General features: G+C 34.2%; 1 protein-coding gene and 1 pseudogene across 2 annotated transcripts; both read right to left on the reverse strand.

The window, feature by feature from the left end:
* Positions 1 to 1,886: 1,886 nt before the first annotated feature.
* Positions 1,887 to 5,620, reverse strand: LOC146747978 (creatine kinase M-type pseudogene; annotated as a pseudogene). The gene has a single exon (XR_014928997.1). The product of XR_014928997.1 is annotated as a creatine kinase M-type pseudogene (transcript).
* Positions 5,547 to 9,577, reverse strand: LOC100368765 (creatine kinase, flagellar-like). The gene is made up of 3 exons (XM_085497497.1): positions 9,559 to 9,577; positions 5,575 to 7,808; positions 5,547 to 5,551 (listed from the first exon to the last, which is right to left on the reverse strand). The coding sequence occupies exons 2-3, from the start codon at positions 7,763 to 7,765 to the stop codon at positions 5,547 to 5,549; spliced, it is 2,196 nt and encodes a 731-aa protein (XP_085353623.1). The 5' UTR covers positions 7,766 to 7,808; positions 9,559 to 9,577.
* Between the last annotated feature and the right edge of the window lie 16,116 nt (positions 9,578 to 25,693).

A 25,693-nucleotide genomic window follows, 5' to 3' on the forward strand; every position in this document is an offset into this window, starting at 1 on the left:
GAAAATGCATCATGCAATACATATACAACAATTAAATAAAACTAATTAAATTAAATAACTGATGCATTTCTCGTTGGTATCAATCAAGCATAACTAAATAGTCCCAGGAGCATACTAAATGTGCATTGTCTGCGTTGAGGTCTCTGAGCATTGACACATGCATCCACACTTTGTGTTGAATTTAAATTAAGAAATGTAATTGTAATATATGATTAAAATCAGATATAAGTATAGGCTTAAATTTTTGTTTATTTATCTATAATTTTCATATTTATTGTTATTTCAGTTTCTTTATAATTATTTTTTTAGTTTTACCTAATTTTTATATTGTATCTAAGGCAGCAAGTAACACCAAAAAAAAAAATCCTAAAAAAAATAACAGTAACTTACTTGCGAACACATATATTTTATTTCCAGTCTTTAGTTTTCTTGTTCATTTGCATAAAAAAGGAACATTTTTTTGACTCAATTACTGCACTTCAATACTTGGAATTATGGACATGTAGAAATTAAATTTGTCTTGCCCAAAACAAGCCCAAGATGTAGACCCTTAGGCACAAGTCTTTACTTGTTCATAGAAATTTAGGACAACCTCATTGGGAAAAAAGTTCTTGGTATTTGGCCGATGATGGAAAAAGAAATACATCATACAACATATACTACTGTAACATTCCACGAACATAACAGTATATATATTTACCAGTTTTGAATATACATTACATTGTATTTGATTTGTTCCCTCAATATTATTGTGATCATCCTGTTCAATATGGGACTCATAGTAATATATACAACTTGTATGTAAAAAATATTGTTTCCATGGAAATTCAAACACACACTGCGTGACAACCACCACCCTTATGCATTATAATTTTCTGTGTTATTTATAGCACAGATATGTCATGTATTTCCACGCTTAACTTACTCACAATACAGTGTGGTTAAAAACAATTTGACAATTACTAATAATTTAACCAGTGTTATGTTATTTTGTCAAATATTTTGTATTTAGGTATTATTAAGTGATGCTGTTCACTATTGAGGAAAATAAGGGCAAGAAATGAACATGTTTGTAGTATTGGCTGAAACATTTGTCAAGCATCTTTAGCAAAAATTTCATCGTATTACATCATTTGCAAGTTTTACAATTGTTGAGTATTACTGTTTGACAATTTCCAAATTGTGTTAATACGATTCACCAGCATCCAAAACAAAAAAATACTGTAATGTTTTTACACAAATGTTGGCACAATATTTATCCTGTACAAATCTGACTGGCTAAGAGTATGGAAATATGCAGTGTTCATACACACCTTTTTTAATGAATCATCTTGTCACCCCAGGATTCTATCTATGTCGTTTTTGGTCTGGCAACACTAGGTTTTTGTAACCGCACCATTTTGTATATTTTGGCCAAATAATTGTCAGGAATTATTAAGTGAATGTTATTTACAAAATAACTGGTTATGAATTGTCTATTTTGGAAAAATGTTTTGTACTCAATGTAGAACCAACTTGTGACCATATCGGTAATTATAACTTAAAATCTCAGTTTTCTACCTTCCCAAATCTCCTTTTACATACATGTAAAAAACATGTCAAATACAGGGGAAGAGGAATTGATGACTTTACACAAATTCCTCATGCTAGGAATATCTAAGCTATGCACTTCTTCTAATTGAACAAATATGGCATGTCAGGAATATTTTAAAAACACAGTAAAATGTTACTGGTCAATTTGTTCCCAAATCAATGTGCACACATTTTATGATTGAGTTTTCGAAAATTTTGACAAAATCTTGTGAAATGCATATTTTTGACTTTTACTATTTTTTGCCTGGGCATCAGATGATCAAGAGTTGAAAAGAAGGAACAGGAGAATGCTATAAATTGTTCAAGAACACTAAGCATTTTATTGCATTCATTTCTCCAAATTTAAATAACATTTTTTTAAAGAATGAATAAAGGTTATTTAAAAACGTTTTCGCAAACATTATGTACAATCAAGCTCAAAATGTATGTAGAAAGACACTTCATGAAGCTAAAAAAAGTGGACGGGATCAGTCAGTTCCGTGGAACTCCTCATCAGTCCTGCAACAAACAGGACTGTACAATGTATAAAAATAGACGTCTCCACAAGATGGGATAAAGAGAAATTTGACCTTAAAATATGAACATTAAATGATTATTTTATCTGAAAATTCTTAAAGCTACAGTAGCACGCTTTTATGAAATGCGTAGTAAAACGAGGTGAATTACATAAGGATACTGATTTTGGAAAAAATTTTATACACCCAAATATTAACAGAGAAATGGTAATACAAATAATTTTCACAATATATACGAGCACAGTCGTGTGTGTATTCAAATTTTGTGTAAATAAACACATTTCTTAAGCTACAAGACAGACCAATAGTTTCATTTTTGCACATGACAAAATGTAAAGATGGGTCACCGACTTTGTTAGTATAAAAATGCTCATTACGAATTTCAAAATATGTTGCAATGAAAAAAGTAAACGACTAAATCACAAACATTTAATCTCCTGATACAAGAGTAAACAGTGAGTCGTACTGAACATTTAGTTCAATTAAATGAGTTTAATAGAACAGCACAAACAGCTTTGCAGAGCATAAATAAAGGTAATGGTCAATCTTGAAACTTTTTCTAAAACTAATAACATTTCAACAGTGCATTGAAATCCAAAACTAATAGTACTAGTGGAAGGGTTCTGTATTTGGTACTGTAAATTTAAACTAGTGAACTGCCTACATAATGAAATATTGTAAATATAATATTGAGATACCACTGTACGACAACAATGAAATATCGTGGGTCACCATTTGACATTCCCATCCAGTCCCTTCATCACATCACTACATTGAGTTTGATGTGAGGCACCACATACAACATGTACTATACAGCAACTGTGTGTTTTAGTTCAATTATCTATTATAATGTACAAAATAATTGAACAGTCGCATTAAGCAGTTAGGATGTTTTATATTACAGACTTACAGCGTACTAATGATTGGTTGGCTGTACACAAGTTGTGAGTGTAGTAAAAATGTATTCAGACATAATTACAGATTTGTTCAAATATAAACTAGGGAGGTAAATAACGTCCCTGTATAAACTCTCCTGAACAAAACATGCATTTTGCATGTGGTAGAAAAAGTACATTTCTTGAAATGTAACCTAGGTCAAATGACCAAATCAGTACAAATTGTAAAGTCATTACCTACTTATGACATGTGTAATCCACCTCAACACTTTCACCACTCTAATTGTTGGGTTCAAAAATTATTCTGAATTTATGAATTAGTCTGCTATAGACAGACTGTTCAACAATGTTTATAAACATTTAAAAAAAGTCAAAGTTGATAATGCTGGCTAATGTTGAAATGGCTTAAGAAAGCATAGTACATGTAAAAACAAATTTTCAAACCACAAAAATTACTTTTACAAACCTCAAAAAATTAGGGTATGCAAGATTTGCAAACAAACTTGTTAGGAAATGGATTTACAACTTACTTGATGAAATTCAAATAACTTTGACAATCGTAAGAATTTAGTGTGTTTTCTTTGTTTTGTCACACCAATGCCATAGAACTGTTTTTTCTTGACATGTTTATGATTTGATGGCAATACAATCATAGAGCTTTAAAGAAGCAATGAATAGAAAATATCTTTTCAAAACAAGTTTGCTGTCAAATTATGTACAATTTATTTGGTAAAATTTAAGTCAACTATGCACAACGCCTTTTTAGTACTTGGAAAGCCTTATCCTTTTAGATTTTCAAACTGAATAATAGTACTCTCAAGATACTAAACTCTATGTAGGTACATTATTTACATAATACAATATATTTAATCTCTAGAACTTACACAAGTTACTACACTTTGGCAAAATCCAAAAAGTGAGGTGTTTTTATCATTTTTTTCAAAAGAATGAAAAAAGGAAATGCAAAAAACTGCAATCTTAAAATAAATGGCAGTCGCTATAATGTCATGGCTAGATTCTAGAAGTATTAGATACTGTAAGCATTTATTCTTTAACTGGTGTAAATTACTTTCAAGAATAGAAATATAGCACCACAAAATCTATGGTTTTAAAAGTACATAAAAGGATGAACCAAACAACTGAACATACACACTTCTGAAGAATTGGCAATGAGTTAAATATAGCACCACACAATCTATGCTAAGTGTAATAAATCTTTTTGATGAAAATGGCATCAATGTTAGTCCTTAAATTAATTAAAACTAAACATTCATAATTATAATTACAATATGTACATTCTATTTATTCATGTTTAGACTGACCACAACATACAGATGTTACATGCTTTCAAATTGGTGACTCAATACTGATCAGCAACAGTTAAAGAAAAAAAATCTTTTATTCAGCAGCCTGCTCTGTTGCTGGTGCCTCTGTAGCTGCAGGTTCATCTTCTAGTTTAACATCATCTGCATTCTTTATCTTCTCTGTTGGAATCAAATCATCAATGGCTTCACCAGCAATCAGCTTCTTCTCCATCTTTATCAATAGATTGACCCCGTTGAGGACCATTTGTACTAGTTCAACTTCAGAGTAGCCAAGACGATCTGCATTTGAAACATCAAAGATACCATTGGTAGAAGCTGTATCAACACCACCAGTGCCACGTTTCTGTAGACGGAGGTTATCCAGCATGTCATTGAACTTCTCATGCTTGCACAGATTTTCCAGTTTAACATGTACCCCTGCACGAAGACCCGTACCCAAGTTAGATGGGCAAGTCAGCACGTAGCCCAAATGCTCATTCCACATGAATTCTTTACCAGATTTCTTTATGGAAGTTTCCACTTTTTGGAGGCCTTCACAGAATCGAGTAAACACACTACGCATATTTCCACCAGTTTCCATTGAAATGACACGAGTGTGGTCTTCTTCATTGACCCAGACAAGAAAGTTCTTGTTATTGTTGTGCCAGATACCACGTGCATCAGGCCAATCACGTGCCATATTTGAGGATAGAAGAAGAGGAGATACTGGTTTATCAAACAAAAAGTGATCTTCAATAAGCTTTTCTTGATCTTTGACAGACATGTTATTCAAAGGATAATATTTTCCCTTGAGTGGACCATCCAGGGTTGCTAATGCAGTGGTAACCAACTTTTCAACAGCTCTGCGCTCTGCCCTGTTATTATGGGGTGGCAAAGGATAACCTCTAATGCAACGACCAGTGCGGACACGAGTCGACAAAACGAATGCTTCATCAAAGACACCATCACCTTTGAGATTGTCAGGATTCAGATCAGTCTTGTGTTTAGCATCTTTTCCATAACCACCATGTCGGGCATCAATGATTGGGTCAAAGAAATCAGCAAACACATCATAACTTTCTTCATCACCTGCAACACAGCCCACAGTCATAATGAATGGATGACCAGGGTTGTCCACACCAGTTTGAATGCAGTCGTCCAATGTAAAACCGGAACTAGTCTTCTTATCTTTCAGGGAGTTGTACATTTCCTCAGTCAGACACTTGGACATGAAGTTATTATGCTTGGAGAGATCTGGGAAGTTACTACTGAAGACCTCTACTTTCTTCTTGGGTTTTGCAGCTTCTGGCAGGAGCTCATCAATAGATTCATCTTTCTCAAGTTTCTTCTCCATTGCAACCAATAGATTGACACCATCAACAACCATCTGTACCAATTCTACCTCAGAGTAACCAAGACGATCAGAGTTTGAGATGTCAAAGGTACCATCAGTAGAAGCAGTATCTACACCACCAGTACCGCGCTTCTGAAGGCGCAATGCATCCAATATGGTGTCAAACTGCTCATGTTTGCTAAGTTTCGGTAATTTGACATGAACACCTGCACGCAGACCTGTACCAAGGTTAGAAGGACAGGTCAATACAAAACCTAAGTGTTCATTCCACATGAATTCTTTGCCTTGATCTTTAATGGCTGCTTCTACTTTGTTTAGACCCTCACAGAAACGAGTGAAGACTTCTTTCATGTTTCCATTACTTTGCATGGAAATGACACGTGTGTGGTCTTCCTCATTGACCCAAAGTAGAAAGTTTTTCTCGTCATTGTGAAAGATACCACGTGCATCAGGCCAATCACGATCCATATTTGATGCAGTTAGCAAAGGTGAGACTGGTTTATCGAACAAAAAGTGGTCTTCAATCAGTTTGTCTTGTGTTTCAGAAGTCATACCCTCTAATGGATAATAAGTGCCTTTGTATGCACCATCTAACTTGGCCAAAGCTTCGGTTGTGATCTTCTCTACTTCCTTTCTCTCTTCTTTAGTGCAATGGGGTGGTAGACTGTATCCTCTTATACTACGACCAGTACGTACACGACAAGACAACACGTATGCTTCATCAAAGGCCTCACCCTTGAGGTTTTCTGCATTTAGATCGGTTTTATGTTTGGCATCTTTTCCATACCCGTTGTGGCGACTATCTATAATTGGATCGAAAAGGTCAGCAAACACCTCATAACTCTCTTCATCACCGGCAACACACCCAACAGTCATAATGAATGGATGACCGGGGTTCTCAACTCCAGTACGAATAACCTGCTCCAAAGTAAATCCACTAGGTGTTTTCAGATCTTTCAGCTTCTTGTATATCTGAGGTGTCAGGCAATTAGCCATATGATTGTTGTGCTTAGATAAATCTGGGTAACCAGCAAGATCAGGATCACGTTTGGCACCAGGAACAAGATCATCTATTGCTTCACCTTTCTCTAACTTCTTTTCCATTTCAACAAGTAATTTGATACCATCAACAACAAGCTGTACTAGTTGGACTTCAGATTTTCCTAAACGATCAAGGTTAGACATATCAAAGATACCATCAGTTGACTCAGTATCAACACCACCAGTACCACGTTTTTGTAAACGAAGCTTCAACAGAATATCATCAAACTTTTTATGCTTGCAGAGGTTGGGCAGCTTGACATGTACACCAGCACGAAGACCAGTACCCAAGTTGGATGGGCAGGTAAGCACATAGCCAAGATGAGGATTCCACATGAACTCGTATCCCTTCTCCTTGATTGAAGCCTCCACTTTGTTGAGCCCATCACAGAAGCGAGTGAAAACTGCTTTCATGTTACCACCCTTTTCCATGGAAATGACACGAGTGTGGTCTTCTTCATTGATCCATACAAGGAAATTCTTTTCGTCATTGTGAAAGATACCACGTGCATCAGGCCAATCACGTGCCATTCTTGATGCAAGGAGTAAAGGAGATACTGGTTTATCAAACAAAAAGTGTTCTTCAATCAGCTTTTCTTGTTCTTCATCTGACATACTATTGAGAGGAAAGTATTTACCTTTCAGTGAACCATCAAGTTTACCTAGTGCATCTACACAGATCTTCTCCACATCTCGTCTCTCTGCACGTGAGCATTGTGGAGGTAAAGCATATCCACGGATACTACGCCCAGTACGCACTCTTGAAGACAAAACATAATTGGGATCCAAATCATCTCCACCACACAAATGATCAGGATTGAGATCAGTTTTGTGCTTAGCATCTTTCCCATAACCATTGAAACGACCATCGATGACTGGGTCAAGTAAATCAGCAAATGTCTTGTAGCTTTCTTCATCACCTGCTACACACCCAACAGTCATGATAAATGGATGACCAGGATTGTCCACACCAGTTTGAATCAACTTGTCTAAAGTAAATCCAGATTCTGTCTTGAGATCTTTCAACTTTGCATAGATGGCAGGTGTCATGCATTTAGACATCCAGTTGTTATGCTTTGATAGATCAGGATAGTTGGGACCAGCTCTGCAATCAAAAAAATAATAAAAATTTAGTGACACAATGAAAATTTAAGTTTATATTGTATATATCTTATTTGCTCTTTATTACTAGCACATATCATTATGTAAATAACAGAGAATGTCTATGGTCAAAACAAAATTGTATTTGTATTCTAAACACAGTTTTTTTCTTATCAGGTATCAGGATTTATAACATTTGTGAAGACAAATTCTGTGAAAATTTGACTCTCACAAAATCCAAACAGTTTACAGTATACTAAAATCATTTGCTTAACATGCTATCATCTACTTGTAAATAGTTAAAGTTACTAAGCTTAATAGGTTTAAATTTGTGACAAAATGTTATTTTATTCAATATTGTGAAACTGCTCCAATAATAGCACACATAAACATAACATTTCTATGGTCAAAACTTGTGACATGCAAAAATTTGCTGTCTGAACGCTCAAAAATACACCCTCAATTTGAGAGAACATATACTGATTCATATGATATGACATGGCGATGGAGGGAACGGCAGCTAGCTTGTCAAGAAAGATATGGTCAGATGATGAAGTAATGAATGAAATGAATGCAGAACATTGTCAGCGACATAAATTTATTTGCTGTTGCAACTGGTTTCTTCTTACAGTGCTAAATCAACATGAAAATACAACTGTTCTTCGAATCATCCTTTGCCGTGCATCAGACACATCGTAAAATAACAAAATCACAAATGAGGGAACAATGAGCATGATCGAGTGGGTCCCAACTAACATGAACTGTATTTGGTGTATTTGCTAACAGTGTTTGTTTGTGACATCATTGACAATAATATTGACTACAACTAATTGTACCAAATGCTATGATAATTATACAGTACATGCATGTAGTAGTGCATTATGGAAACATGCACCAAGAACCAGCCACAATGTCAGAGTGATATATATACATGACATAAACATGCATACAATCTCTGGTTGTTAATAATTATGTTAACCCTATTAGTTTACCAGTATCTGTCAATTTAACAGTGATTATCAGAACTTGATAACAAAAAGTACTCCTCAAAACAAACTATTCAGCTATTTGAGGAACAAAAAAATATCACAAAATTACATTTTCAGATTTTACTGAAAAAACTTTAAGTAACGTGTATTGTTGACATTTACTAAACAAAAGAAATACACATACATGTATCACATATGATTAAAAGTATGGGCAATAAAAGGAATACCTGTTACATTTACACAACAGTATTCTATCAGAGCCAAACTACTACTCTTCCGACCGATTAACAGGAGATTATCTCCAATGAGTTTACATGGTCGGGCCAAACGAGAGCTAAGATCCACTGGAGTTCAATCGTTGGCCTGATGCTTTTACATGGTTGGAGCCGTGTCAGGGTCCAAACATATTAGAGCTCAACCCAGAGGGAGTCGAACTTGACTCAAGTTGAACGTGTATACACAGCCATTTTTGCTGGCTCGAGACATAGGGCTCCGATAAAATACTGTCGTTTAAACGCAGCAATAGGGGGGAACAAAACATTCACAACACAAAAAAAATTTGCGTACTGCCAACAACAAAATTACAATACAATAGTGCCTGCCACATGAACAATACAAATATGTAATTATATTAAAATATACATAATATTGTTGATTAGAAACTGCTTACACTATATATACATGTATATATCATGCTGCATGTACAAAAGATACTGAGATTTACAGTAGCATGCAAATTTACATATAGCAGTTAGCAATACCTACCCCTGTGTGACATCACTATCACCTGTTTTACTAGCATTATTAGAAGCTGGTTTAACATCCCTGTGGCAATACAATGTATTTTGGTTAGGACTAAAGATTAACATTCATACAAATTTTCAGTGTTAAATCAATAACAGTGCTTCCTCTACATATAAACCAAATGGCTAAAGGGGAATCCACCTAATTAGCCATTTGGCTTGACTGCATTTCTACGGTATACACAATTCTTGTCAACCCATAGAATGTCTTGTTTTTAGTTTAAATATTTTAGTCTTTCAAACATAAACTTTGAGAAGATCAAGTCATTATTGTCAGTGAAACAAAAAAACATGTCTGAGTAACAGCTGACATACGTTTTTTGGATGCAAATACTAATTTCGTCAAAACCCCAAAACAGTTTTAAAGAAAATGCAAACACTAACCCTAACAAATTTGAACATATCTGTCTTGGGGGAGAAAGGTAAGAACAGAGAGCGGCCAGTCATACAATTTAAATAAAATCACAAAACAAAATGATGAGCATCAGTAACTCATCATGAGTGATACCAATACCAAATTTGAAATGGTTTATAACATGTTGAAATTTTGTGATCAAGTTTTCTGGTCGATTAAATTTTATTAAAACATACAAACAATAGAAGAGCATAAAGAAACAAATTTCTTTGTCTTGGCGAGAGTGTAAATGAGAAATACAAAATGAAGTGCATCAGTAACCCACCACAATGTTTATACTAAATTTTAAATTGGCTTGGGCATTACAGTGGAACAGTTGACGACATGTTGATGCTTTTTTTTACAAAAATGGCTGCAAGTCAAATGCCAACAAAATGAGAAACAAATTAAAGTACAACGTACAATGCCTATGTATACCATTTTGTCTTGGTCTTGTACCAAGAAATGATGTCTGTCTGACTGTATGGTTTTTGAGACTTCAATAGTGTTACAAGCAGAAATAGAAGTATAGAGGAAACACTGTTATTAATATTACTGACACCAAAAGAATAAAAACAATGCATTCTTACTACATGTACTAACCTGGAGGTTCATTCATGTGAAATGGAGAACTGGTTAGGATTTGAATTGTAAATATTTTGTTAGAAGTACCTAGACAGTCAGTTATGCTATGCTATGAAGAATGCACTTGTTGACAATTTTTTTGGTATCAATACAGTTCAACATAATGTTGTATTTAACCTGTAAAATGCTTACACTTGGTATATTAACAAATGAGTTATAAAATATTCTAGAAATGACTAGCATTCTCTTAAGTAACATGCATAATAAACTGAACTCACAAAAAAGTGCCAATAAAACAAACATATTGAAATAAAATTCTGATCAAGGAAAATCACATATCATTAGGGAATGCAGACAAATTTGACTGCTCTTACTATTGGGACCGTGACATTAGTAGAAAAAAATTGCCTGTGGGGCGGCTTATTAAATTTTATGTGCGAAACTAAGTTTGGAAAGTGCATACTAGCAAACTATTCTAAGCATAGAGCAAAAGTAACAGAAAACAAGAACTTTATATATAACAGAACCAATCCAAAATATTTAAAAATAATTAGTTTTATGCATTTTTTGGAGGAAAGTAGGGTATTTAGGTTTAAAATACAAAACAGTTAAATGATAGAACAAGATGCAAGAAGACTGAGAACTTAAAAGGAAGCACCTACCCAACACCAGATTGAGTGACAGCAGGCTGAAGTGGTTTGTCAGTTTTAGCTGGGGGGTCATGCTTAGATTTTGGTACAATTTTGGATTCTGGTTCAGATTTAGGTTTAGGCACAGGTTCTGGTTTAGGGGGTGGTTTTGGTTGGGATTCGGGTTTAGGACTAGGTTCAGCCTTGGATTTGGGTATAGGCTCTGGCTTCACACTACCAGAAACTGCTTTATTAGTCATTTGTGGTGTAGTGGTTTTCTCTCTGCAATAAGCAATGGTTAACAAATAAAATAGGATAGCTGACAAGAACAAGCCAGAGAAGTTATTGAGTTTCATAGATAGAAGAAATATATAAAAATTAGAAGAAAAATAATGTTAAGAAGTCAGAGAACTGAAATTGCATGGATTATCTGGTAAGAAAAAATAATACTGATTATGCCCTGTATAAAACAGAACATTATAGCTACAATGAAAATAAATACCAAAGTTAACAGCAAAATGATATAAAAAGCAGATATGTATTAGTACACACCTACAGCATAAATAAGCTAATTTGTTATAATTTGTGATTTACAGTAAAATTCTTGAATGTTATCACGATATTTCATATATTTATTCTTTGACATGTTAATCTATATATTTGTTTACTTAGCAAAGTTTATTGTAAATTTTATTTTAAAGACGAAATTAAAAATGTAAAACTTTCTACATGATCGGAATACATTTTTTTTTTATCAATGGTACCTTTTTAAGTGTTGATGAAAACGTATCAAAATATGATTTTCGTAATAAGTTACAACTGAAACATATCTCATATTATTCAAATTATATCAAAGTTCACGAATCATAGAATACACATTTAGGGCTTGAACTTCAGAGTTGAGAAGGTGTCCATTTACAAAGTAAAAATTGATAAAAGTGCCATGATGTATACAAATACTATAGGGAAAATCATAATTTTTCGAATGGCAATATGGCAAACTCTTAGAGCATAGAAGTAATTGCATTTGTTACCTCAATGAAGTTCAAACACTGAACATTCAAAAATATGCATTGCACATATTAGTTGATAAATTCTAGTAAATAGATAGCTTAGTTTTTCTATTAAAAAATTAGATTTTTAAACCAGTATTGTCATGATTCAATACAAATAATAACCATCTCTGAAACCTTCGAAATCATGTGTAGCAGATAGCAGTGTCAAATTAATTAAAATTATTGATTTATCTCTTACAAGAAGGTTTTATTAAAACTTGATTCATGGGCAAAATCTTGGCAATAAACATACAACAGGGATGATGCATGATCCCAAAAAAGTGCTACATCCGGAAATTTTCACTCACAAAAATAACCAACATTTATGTATAATATAGGAAATTATTGCTGCTCTAGGAAGTACCAGGATGTGACCTTTTTGGGAGGTCATGCATGAGGCTTATTCAGCGCAAGTTAATATCAGATTACAAAGACAGCTGTTCATAAAAAAAGGCACATTTTCAAATAAACCCCACTACTTCTAATACATGTCATTGTGTATATAATTTTTAATTGCTTTGTCAGTTCAGTGATTTAGGATTTATTATGACGTACATACATACATCATGCATGATAAAAAAGGAAAATGTGTGAAAAGATCACTGACTCCTTTTCTTTTCTTCAATATTTTGTGTATATTATACAAAATTGCTTAATACATACATACATGCATTACAACTAGTATACAAGGTTTTCCACCAGAAGTAAAGTAAAATGAATATTAATATACAACCCAACATACGCACAAAAAATATTTATCTGTTATTCATTGTACTAAACAGAAATGAAATTCTACCAATAAAAGTAGGAATGCCTTTCTGGATTATGTGATGTCTTTTGGGAGAGAACCTTGTACAGTTATACTGTTACTGTATTTCCTCTATTAGTAGCACATGATCTTATGTATATTACAGTGGTATTTCTATGGTCAAAATAAGTAATAGTTTAATGATTCAAAAACAACAAATGCAATTTTTGGTTTGTATGCGCTTCTGATAGAACAAATACGGTAATTGACATGCAGTACCTTATACAACAACCAGCCAGTTTCAGTTAATTTTTCAAAATCAATCTTGTTAAAAATGTATTCTCTCCCACATGTATACGAGTTTTTGACATACAGGTACTAAGAAACTTTGGTCATAAACCCAAATCAAAGGTTATGGTGTTCACAAGATAGATTGTATATGCAACATCGAATGATTGATTTTGCCATTACCCCCAGTAAGATTTAAAGTACTACCTATTCATGTAAAATCCCAGCATGCATTGCTGTTTAAAATTCTGCGTTTGGTGCTCACTCAATGAGTCTACCAACTCAGAAAGCTTCTGTGTGTGTGTGGGTGTTTGATTAGTTTTGACATAGTGGCAACATTGAAAAGCAAGGAAGATTAATACTATTATTTGTACAGAAAACCGTTGATCGTTGATTGTGCATCATCTTAACAGAAAATACTTCACACAGAATTTTTTATTTGGTGATAAGGCCATCTTCAGATTTCGAGACATAACGACACCCACGAAATACTGAAAATTCATATAAGAATCTTCAGAAAATATGCTTAGTAATTTTGGCCAGAGGCATGAAGCTTTTGACCTAGATATTATCTTGTGAATACCATAACAGAGGCATTTGTAATACAATAGTGACTACTTCATACATGCATGTCAAAGACTTAAATTAAATATATGAGACAATACAGATTTAAAATTTAAATAGAAACTACCGATAGTTTACCTAATTCTTAAGAGGAAATCAATATGAAATTGTAGGATTATGATTTTTACATTATTACAAAACCTACAAACTTTGAAAAATTCAAACTGAATTTTTAATTAAATGTGGAGGCAAGCCTGACATCGGTAGGTATAAGCTAGAGCTACACTATTCAGCCTGCATTGGCAGCCATGCACTCATATCATTATCACATCCATGAATCATTTCCATGTTATACTGGCTGGCAAGCAGATATATGTATGATACTATATTGTATAAACAATAATATGCCACAGACAAATATATTGATTCTCTTATTGTAAGAATAAAAAAAAATCTTAGAAAAAATAATTGATTAAATTTAAATAATTGTGATATTAAAATTGCACATACCCAGCAAGCTCTGAAGTTCTGAAAGAAATTAGGGGAAGCAGATGGAAAAACAGTGGTTAGTACTGAAGGTACGAGTCAAAAGATTACCAGAAACAAGACCAATAGTTTTATTCTTTGTACGTTTGTTAAACATTCACAGAGCCAAATGCAAAAATATACAAGAATTTTTATACAAGGTGGTAAGTATACAAGTAGGTGGTATGCAATCTCACATTTTCCATAGATTTGCCACTTTCTTGCATGTATACAGATATCCATTCAGATATACAGCATGTAGTTGACGAGTGTGAGCTACCAGAAGTATGGTAATTACAGCAGTGAGGATACATTGTAAAAGTAGTTAAAATGTTAGAAGAATTTTAACAGAATTAAGTTAAGACAACAGCACAGATATCACTGATTTTTGGAATGCATATATAGTATATGTTCTCAGAAGAAATATTTATGATTTTTACCATTATCTTTGTCTTTCAAAATAAATGGCTGGAGTAATTCTGAGTGACCAGTTTTCTACCAAATTGTTATAATCCTTAATCAGATTTAGAGGTTATATTATTTTCAGAATTTGTTTAAAAAGTTTTTTCAGTAAACATAAAATAACAAAAAATGTATATTCAATGTAATCTTGAAATAACATAGAAGCTATTGAATGTTCCAGGTTGGGCAAAATTTAGCAGGATTTCCTATTTTGAGGACCAACTGCACATCATTTATTTTTTCCCCAATTGCAATTTCTAAGCAAACACAGAAAAAAAGAATCCACTATATTAAAGGAAGTGCAAATGGGCAAAATCCTGTTTTTTTATATGGGTGGATTAGCATGGTTAATTTGCAAGAAAAGAAATAATATAAGTAGAACAATTTAATTAGCCTAAATTTGGGCAGGCAATGTTACCAGAAACATTGTCTCTCTTTTTTTTCTTGGCTTTACACAACACAAAATGTTCAGTGAAAATAAATTTCAGTTCAACCAATAAGTACACTACGGTTTTTACAATAACTTTATCCACCTAGTACAGTTTATATAATGTTAATTTCATGAAGGCACGACTGTTTACCTAGAAATAAAATATTTATAAAAATATCTTTATTTGAATCAAAAAACATATTTTCATTGGCTATTGATAACTCTCATTTAATTTGAAATTTATAAAACATTTAGAAATATTTTATATAAAAAACAATAGACTATAGGTCTATGAAAAAGCAATTATGCCTTCATAAAATTCAATGCAATAAGTCATACATATTTATAAACACATATCTTATGCATATAAATAAAGTTACAGGGAATTAAATACAATAACAACCCAAAGCGACAAGCTGTAAAAATGTCATGACCTCCAATGTGTTTAATTGTACCCCCTCTACAAAGTTGTACATTACTGTACACTAAACCATACCATACATGTACAAATAACATTACAAATACTGGTAACATTGAATGTTGTTTGGAGATCATGAATGTTATTTCAATTCTTTTATCAGTTAATCAGTATGTTAAAGTGCCTGTGCAATACCCACCCTCACGTTTCCCATTTTAGATCTGTGTCCCACTGAAAAAGGTAGTTATTGATTTTTTTGCTGAAAATGATTACTCGTATCCAAGTAAATTTGGGATATTTCTCGTGTTGTAGCCACGCCCACCTATCGTGAAACGGTCGACTGTTTCCGGATTTCCAACTCTCGCCGAAAGTGCACCACCAAATGACAAAATGTGAGAGGAAGTCATACCCCTGAGCCGTAATAACACTGGTCGTTCAGTGTACTTTTAAACGATATACATTTTTCGGTCGGAGTCTTTTCTTTTTTGTCTATTTTATTTTTTTTGAGAGAGAGAGGTTTTAGATGTTGTGTTGTGGGCAGTTGCAGTGAAACGTATAGCCATAGTGTATGTATTCACACGTTTCTAATCGATCCAAAGGTGCGACATCACTTAACCTTAGATTCATTCAACCACAGTCACTGTACTAGTAGAGTGACTGTGATTCAACTGTCCTCGTTCATAAAAAAAACGTCTAGGTTTAAAGAGAAACGCCGACAACGTAAACCTGGCGCAACACTTTTGAAAGAAATAGATTCCGGACCAGCCCATGATCACCGAGACAAATTTCAGAAGAGAGAGAGACGTCCGGCAAGTGTTTCAAATCAGTTGACTTTTTTTGCGATTCTGATTATCGTTTTATAGAGACCATTTAGTCCCTGTTAAGTAAAAGGTAGCAATAATTTTGACAGTGACACGAAAACAAAGCGTCGGACAAACAGGAAATTACATAGCCCTTACACACTAACTGTTTTCATTTTCGAAGGCTAAAAGTTTCTGAATTGTTTGATGATTGGTGTTGAATGTCGAATTCACACCTCTGTTCTTTTTTACCTCCATGCTTGCAGCTTGATCTGCGTAATAATTTATGAAATAAGAATCCGGGCTTGGTCAATGTGTTTCCACCAAATAAAGTTTTAATACGATGTTATAATTATGACAATCACGCCATGGATCAAGCTAACTCAAATCCACTCTGAATTTATCTGTATGTGTGTCGATCTCGATTATTTTTGTTATCCAATTAAGCGCCGCTTTCAACACACTTGCCCTCGTCGTGATCCGACGCGTTCACCTATTTCAACAAAATGTCAATTTATTTCCACGCGACTGTCATTTATTTAGTAACTGTGATTTGTCGTTTTTTTTAATTATTTTATAGTGATCACTATAGTCTAATGTTTAGAATGTCAAAATATGTTCTCTTTTATTTTAATTTTGAAAGTTTTACTCGGACGATCGATGAAATAAAACAGTGTAGTGACATGCCTAGTAACCTGCTAAATAACGATATAATTCCGACGTCAAATTCTATTTTGTCCAGCAACAGTGTACAAACGTGCGCCGGTGTCGGTGACGATCATGGTGACCAGCTACACCAGAACGGACATATTTCCCATCTAACTCAACCCCATGCAACAAAAATTTATACTATGTGTTCATTATGGTCCATTCTTCCTCGACGAACAAGTACATAAGTGACAATATAGTCAAAGACGAGAAAACTGCACAAGAAATTTGCCTTATTTACACGTATCGGCAATGCAAGCTGCCATGCGACTTCCCCTTCTGACGTCACAAGGGGAATTTCTGTATGCAAATGAGAAGCTAATGAGGAGCCTCGTTTTAAAATACACAAAAATAAAGTTGCCGTAGACTGAGTTTAAAACACATTTTTTCACTTAAAAAAAATAATTCATGCTTAGAAACTTAAAATTAATAATATTTATTTATCAATTGATAATTTTAGGCGTGAAAATAGCAGCCATTTCACAGGCACTTTAAATGAACACAATTCATGGACACTACTGTACTAGTTGTATTGTAGTTCATTACTACAATACAACAAATGACAATAGTACAAGTCACTACAAGTTCAACAGTCATTGTCAATACTGGTTAGGATCTCACAACAGACATGAGTTGTTACATCCTCCCCAATGACAAAGCTTTTATCTGCAGGTAAAATACCTGCAGATAAAAGCCTCATTGAGGGACTATGACTCGATGTAGACAGAATTCAGGCACAACAAACATTTGTTTTAACTCTTGGGGGAAGGGGGCATTATACAGTACACATGACTGGTAAAATATTAAACAAAATCCACGAAAGTGATAGTATTTCATCGTAAATGGAATCGTGGGGGAAGTCAAGGTTACCCCAAAACACCATGATGTTACTGTATCCGCGGAAGCAACTGCTTTACTGGACCGCATTTTGAACCTGCCAAAAGCTTTATAAACGATTGTTATCATTTCTTCCTTGTACATGTACACATGAAGATTCAATTCTACATATATCGATCATTACTCAATGATGACAAAATATTAAAACCTTAAATATGACCGGACTCTGGATCATCGTGGCTCGAAGATTGGTCCAGACACTAAACTTGTAAATATTACAGTATCACAAACTGTCGTTGTATACTTACTTTGCAAGCTCTGCAATTCAAAAGAGAATAAAGACATTGTATTATTCACATGTTGGTTGCATAATAAGACGTTTAATCGCTTGAAAATGTGTGAATCGAAATGGTACGACTTCGTTACATCAATGATATGACATAAAATCAAGTCCACATTGTGATCACGTAGGTATGGTACCAACCGATAAAATGGCGAAGCGCGAACAGGCAGCTGATTATTTGGTTTTGAAAAAAGTTGTGAAAATCATAACATTATGATCACGAGAGAACACTTACCGGACGCAGTATCTGCTTTGGATCCACCGCAACCCATATTTCACAATTACTGACAAATTCTAAGCAAAAAATAAACAGAATGTTCCTTGGACGAGTGCTGCCGACAGTAATGAAACGCTACAACTTGGCATGTAATGAGTTCGGTCGCCTTTCTGCTGTCATAACAACGACTATCGACGCATGCGCGTAGATTGTCTGAGTAAACCACGTGATATTCATGATTGACTCCATTGGTTGTTTCTGTCCTGTTTGTGCAAGTGTATAACAATTGGCGCTAGTTGTGAAGGTGTTTGTCGATTATACTCGGTATTACAGACATGACACGTACACGGCAACACACTTGATGTATCCATTTTATATATATATACACACAAGTACACTTCACAATGTCATTTTACACTGTCATGTTAACAGGAAAAATAGCACAAATAATACGTACAGTAAATATGGCAACATTTTTATTATGAATATTATAAATTAAATTGTATTTGGTAAAGCACGTAGCGTTTGATCGATAATTTTTACTTCAGTGTTTATTTACTGGGCAACGGTAAGCAGTAACCACAACAGAGTGGACACAGCTATTGTCTCTTAATCACCGACATTGTTCTCAAGTGAACTGTGATCCCAGGGAAACCATGTGAAGTGTAGTTAAGTTACTCCTCCCAATTTTAACAGCACGTTCGAGATTTTTGTGTCGGTCAAACAGGAGTCCCGGAACATGTTCAATACTTTTTTCCCATCCACTCTCTTACATCGTGTACATTTTTCGACTACGAGTACTAGAGTGATAATAATATGGCAAATTCTCGAATTGTTTTGGTCAATCCAATTTGACAGACCGTTTATTGTTTTTTCACCATAGTTACAGTAGTTACAACACAACTACCAATCCCCCCATAATAATATCATTTACCTATCTTGTTTTGCAAGATTTAAGCATTCATCTGCCGCTACAAATAAATCGTTTATTATAACACGAAAGATAGTACTGAAGTTAGTTAAGACTACTATTATAATAATGCAATGGCCGATTCTACTGTCTCGGTATGGGACTCGCCAATTTACGGTTGAAGGTTACGATGAACATAATCAAACAAATTCATATATTCGTGTGATAAGAATAACGTTATAAGTCGACTGAATGTTTAATGGTATCTCACAATATAGCAACATGACGTTTAATGCCTGGGCGGGGGCTGCAGCCATACAATGATTTATAAGTTAGATATGACGATTATAATTCACATAAATTGTCATTAATTTTTAATATTTCAGTCATGCAATGTTCTTCTTAGTATTGTGACCGCAATCTATAAAAGTGTGTTTTCAGTTTTTGCAACATGAGAGGCATTGCCTTTAATCTACCCATTCGGAAATTTACGAGATGCATCAACGTTGCCACCACTGCAAAGCATCTTGGTCAGGTCCAACTCAACGTTCCAGTGACTAGTTTTTACATCTTTGTCACATTATACATGGAGTATTTTTTTATCTGAATTTGTTTTCAACACATAACATTGCGCATATTACAAACCTCGAAACCAAACTTGAACGCGACAAAAATGGCCAAAACAAAAAGTGTTTTATATCAAAAAGTATACGTGGTACACATTCCATGGCGATCTTTGTCCCAATTGGGTTGCTGACAACACAGTCAATGAAGCATATTTGATATTTGATGGTTCGCCGTACCGTGACTGCAACCCCTGGGGACAAAAATATGCATTGGGAACATACACACTATTACATAGTCTATGGTTATTCAAACATTATTTAAATTACATAAAACTGATAAAGTTGTCTAAAATCGGGTTTTATTTTTACAACTTAGAATTGAGCTTTGAAAGAAATTATAGTCTATTTACAATTAAGAAAGCAAATATCATGATTTATATTTCAGTCAGTTTGACAGTGGTTGCCATGACATATACTGATAAAGGTTAATGACAAGACCAGATGGCGAGCTGGTCGAAATCAACCAAAAACATCTTATGACTCTGCAGTTTTTAAGATACAATACAGTAGCTGTAATTCTAAACCAATTTTGTTTGCGATTTTAACTAAGGTGGTATCTTTGTGGAATGTTAGTGCGAGACTATTACCCCATCAATATTAGTTAGTGTTGACAATATATAGAAGTGTTTTTTCTAGACAGCTTGACGAGTAATTAATTGATTATGATGTGTAAAACTTTCATGTGATTGGTTGTTTGTTGGAAGGCAAGGCCTTGGAGTCTCTTATACTGATTGTAATTGGTTAAGGGGTGACAAGAAATAAAGATGGATTTAATGCTGTCTCGGGTGAAAACCAGGGACTTGGCAGAGAATCGTTTTGGGAACATGAACGAAGCTTGTGTGTGTCTTTGGTCAGCCTAGCGTGGAAACGACCGAATCCTGGTTACCTAAGTGAAAGGTTTTTAACCATCAAAAATACCTATCACACAAATACAATCGTTGAATGCCAATGAGCTGCTTGTCACGGTTGACAGATGTTTTGAATTCATCACACGCACTGTAGAGAAAACAGAAAAATAAAATGAGAACCTCGTTTTCCGTTAAAACTAACTGTATTTCTACTAGTTGTCTGAGCGACATTGGTACAGGTCATGTGACTCGCCATAATACCCTGTATTACGGTGAAAATAAGTACACCTACTGTACCAATAAACCAACACTGTATAAGATATTCACCCCTCCCGTCCCGATAATTATGAACCACTAGTATTGAACACTGTCTGCTTTTTTCTTTTATCACACTATGAATTCCAAAATCATAAATACCATTTTTGCAAAATATATTTTCTATATTCTTGATTTGTTTTGTTATTATTGGACATAACTCAAGGTTACTTTGGTTCGTTCCAAATAACATTATTATACATCTGTCACCGTTACGCCATAAGTTACATCATTTACCTCGATGGTTACATCGTGCCGTAATTCCCATGATGTATCGTTAGATGGAAAAGATGTATAATAATAAGGTTATTACGAGGATACATCAAAGTATGCACTCAGTACACTGTCGCATGGACCTCCGCTGTGCGTCGGTCGATACTCCTGCCGTACTGTCTTCGTGCATATTTTGAGGTATCCTCGTAATAACCTTATATTATTTGATTAGTAAAGTATTATTGCCGCTACTGTGATACAGTAGGTCAGTAACAATGCCGCGAAGAGAGTACGCAGGGGACCAGTTATTACAATGGCAACCGGCATTCCACAATACCATTCTCGATCAACTAAACATCACATCCGTGCTGGCGGCATGACAACCGTGCCGGGAGCCAACAAGCTGTGTAATACAAGCGCCCAACTGAACGCGGGACTTTGAAAGGCATTTCCATATTAATGAATTGGGGGGGGGGGCAACCCTTGACTTCAGGTACTACAACTTTTCACTGGACAAAAAGATGGTCCCGATACTAGGAAACAACGTGGTCTGATCCCCAAGGATCTGGTATGCAAGTTTATAGGCACTCGTTCAAAACTTGAGTGTACGGGGAAAGTACTTTATTACCACTTTTTATTTTCTTTATTATTATACTTGATAAAGAATGTAGCTCGTGATCTAGTTTGCTAAAAAAAATGTTCAAATACCAGGTTATATTCAGTGTAGAAATAGCCAAAGAAGGAGTAAATCTACTAAGTTATTTAGGAATAAATCGAAATGTTCCAAATCAACTGTTAAATGATTAATAGTAAACACATTGTCACTACAGACACCTATGAATCTAACTAAATCAGGTAAAGCTACTGGTTCAGAAGATATTCCTAATGAATTTCTCAAACAGTGGTCAAGCTTTTGCTCATGAGTCTCTAGCTTCACTTTTCTGGAAATCAATGAAATCCCACAGGCGTGGAAGCAAGTAATAAAACCTATTCATAAAAATTACCCCAAAGCCCTAAATAACAAGCCATTTATGGCACAGTCCCTGTTAGTTATCAAATTTAAGATATATAGTTTTGTTTTGAACATAAACATGTCAGAGACATGGATCCAGAAGGCGATGCTTGATTATGATTTTTTAACATTAAAATGATTGACATTCAGATATCTTGTATCTGATCGTACTTGTTCATATTGAGAGATGTTGCTCTGAAACAGCATTTATTAAAACAAAATGGCCACCGGTCGGCCATTTTGAATCAGATTGTCAAACCCATATATCTGTACATTTATGACTAGATGTATAATGAAAGTTAGCAGAAAACAAAGCACCGGGCCCAGATGGATTTATTCCACAATTCTTTAATCGTTCACTAACTTTTATATCTCCTTATCTATGTAGTCTCTTTAATGCTATTATGAATTCCAAGGTGTACCCGAGTGAATGGTGCAAGGGTATTATCCAACCTATTTATAAAAAGGGTTCTCGTTTCGATGTTAATAATTACAGAGACATCTCACTATTACCTATTGTAAGCAAAACTTTTACCAGTATTTTTGAACAATCGTTTTTATGATTGGGCCACTGAAAATGCTATTATTATTGAAGAAGGGGGGACGCATGTATATAATATTTTCGATAGGATAAATCATAATAAATTGTGGCACAGATTGATTACAAAAGGCATACGTGGTAGCATTTTGAGGGTTCTTCGCTCAATGTACTCCCAATAAAGTCTTGTGTTCGTTTTAATGGTTCCCTTACTGAATATTTATAGTTGAACTGTGGGAACAAGGCAAGGATGTATTTTAAGCCCCTTTCTTTTTTTCTCTATTTTTATTAACGAGTTGGCTAATTGTATGGATTTAGAACCAGGGGGTGGTTTTTATGTTACCGAGGACTGTCCATCAGTCAGTATACTTTTATATGAAGATTACGTAGCAGATGGAGCTGACATGCCAATTTATTTACAAAGTAAATTAAATAAGTTAGAGTTATTCTGTCAACACTTGGATATGCAGGTGAACCTTGATAAGACAAAAATAATAGTATTTCGTAATGGCGGGTTCCTCTAGACTGGTATGGACTCTAGCTAAAAAAAATCTAGCTGTGCGGGGTGGCAATGCATGGCCACCATTCGACCATTTTGAATCATATTGTCAAACTAATAGATCTGTATATCTATAAAATGATGTATAATGATTATATAAAATTTGAACATAATCAGTCAAAGCATGTCAGAGATATGGCCTTAGAACCACATTCATTAAAACAAAATGACCGCCAGTCAGCCATTTTGAAACAGATCAGAATAAAAAAATCACATGCATCAGGGACCCATGTCTAATGTATTGACCGAGACATGTCTAAGATACAAATCCGCACGCATAGAGGTCAATTATAAGTCCCTGTTTTTGGACGTCATCCGAACGAGGACTAATTATAGAAGCAGAACTCTAACTCGTGTATATCAAAATTTTAAGGGATAGGGGGTCATTTGTAGAACATAATTGAAAATGTATATAATAAGGTTAACTTTAATGAACTTGAAACATTTTGAAATCATTGAAAGAGTTAAGTAGGGATATGTCTCGAGTCCATTACTTTTCTCAATATACATTACTGAGTTTGCAAAATGTTATTGAATTCACAGTTAGGTGCTATGATAAGTAAAAAAAAAAAACAATTCCAGGACTATTATGGGCAGATGATGTAGCATTGATTGCCAACAACTTAGAAAGCATGCTAAATGTAGCAGCTAATTTTGGACTCTTAAAAGACTTAGATTTTTCTTTCTATTTAGTGATAAATTATGGGCACTGAACAATACTCTTTGCAGAGAAACATCAGAAAATTCATCAAGACAATTTGGGTCTCAAATAGTTTTGTTCAAATAATGTTATTATTTTCTTATTGTTTATGTTGTTATGTTTCTTGTATTTGTAAGCATCTTCCATATCAAAGGCAAATAGTTTTATTACTTTACTTGTCTACCCATATATCACAGTAAAGTACAAACATTTCCACTTAAAGGGGAAGGCCGTGCAAACAGCATACTGCTCCCAGAAGAAAGAGCTCCACAAATTGTACAATCACTAAAGTCAGACCACAGCTTTCTCATACCACTTTGCTACATTTTATAGGCTAGTGTATTGTGACGTCATTTCTGAGAACAAAATCTTGCGCACAGATCAGAATTAGCTTGCGATCTGCTGTGATAGTGTCAATAATTTGTTTTATAAACCGGGACACTTGCATATATATAACAGCATTCTTTTACCTTCAGATGTGAATGACTGATTCTAATTGGCAACATGAAAAAGGAGAGACAGTAAAAATTTCAGGTAATTGAAATGAAATTAAACACAGCAGAATACCATATCACTCCCTCATGACAACTGAGGAATTATTAGTGTTCATAGCAACCATATGCATGCTCTAAAAATTATAGACACACAGACACAAAACTACTAGTATAAAAGCCTGTTTCCTAACAGGAAGCTAAAAAGTGAGTAGTTGATTCTTTTTATTTAACAAACATGAAAAATTCAATATGTAAATATTATCAAGAGAACATCATTTCTTTGATGAAAACTGAGAATAATGTTTGTAACACATGGTATTGCTGTGTACAGTGCAAATAGTATGCATTTATAATATTTCTACTTCCATATAGGATGTGCAATATACTACAGTCAGATATGTGTATAGCAACCACCCAAGAAACAAGGAAATTGTCTGGAGGTTGGATTATTTTTTTTATGAATCACAAACTAGTAGATTTGACATACCATTTGTCCAGAAAATAATTAGATGATACTGTTGCACCAAAAACACAAATAAGTTTGACTTGAGAAAATGAAAAATTGTTCTATAAAGATTGCTAATTCTTATTTTGGTCATTAAACAAAGACAAACTACAAATTATTGCTGAAAGAGAGGTCACATAAGACATAAGGTGTCTTTCTACACAGGTTGTTCATACGTTATCAATCAATCTAATATTTGTATTCACCTGGAGTGCTATGTGATGCATAACCAACTTGAAGTTGCATGAATTGAGAGGTTATCATCAATGCAAAACAAACATACATGTCTACAAATATTAAATTGCAAATGAGTGACTGGTTGGTGTTCATCTCAAGTCCTTAGTGCTCTTGTGTATTCACAAACTCTTTTTTAA

The sequence above is a fragment of the Saccoglossus kowalevskii genome, chromosome 3 (assembly GCF_978046115.1).
Source record: "Saccoglossus kowalevskii chromosome 3, keSacKowa6.1, whole genome shotgun sequence".
NCBI classification, from domain to species: domain Eukaryota; kingdom Metazoa; phylum Hemichordata; class Enteropneusta; family Harrimaniidae; genus Saccoglossus; species Saccoglossus kowalevskii.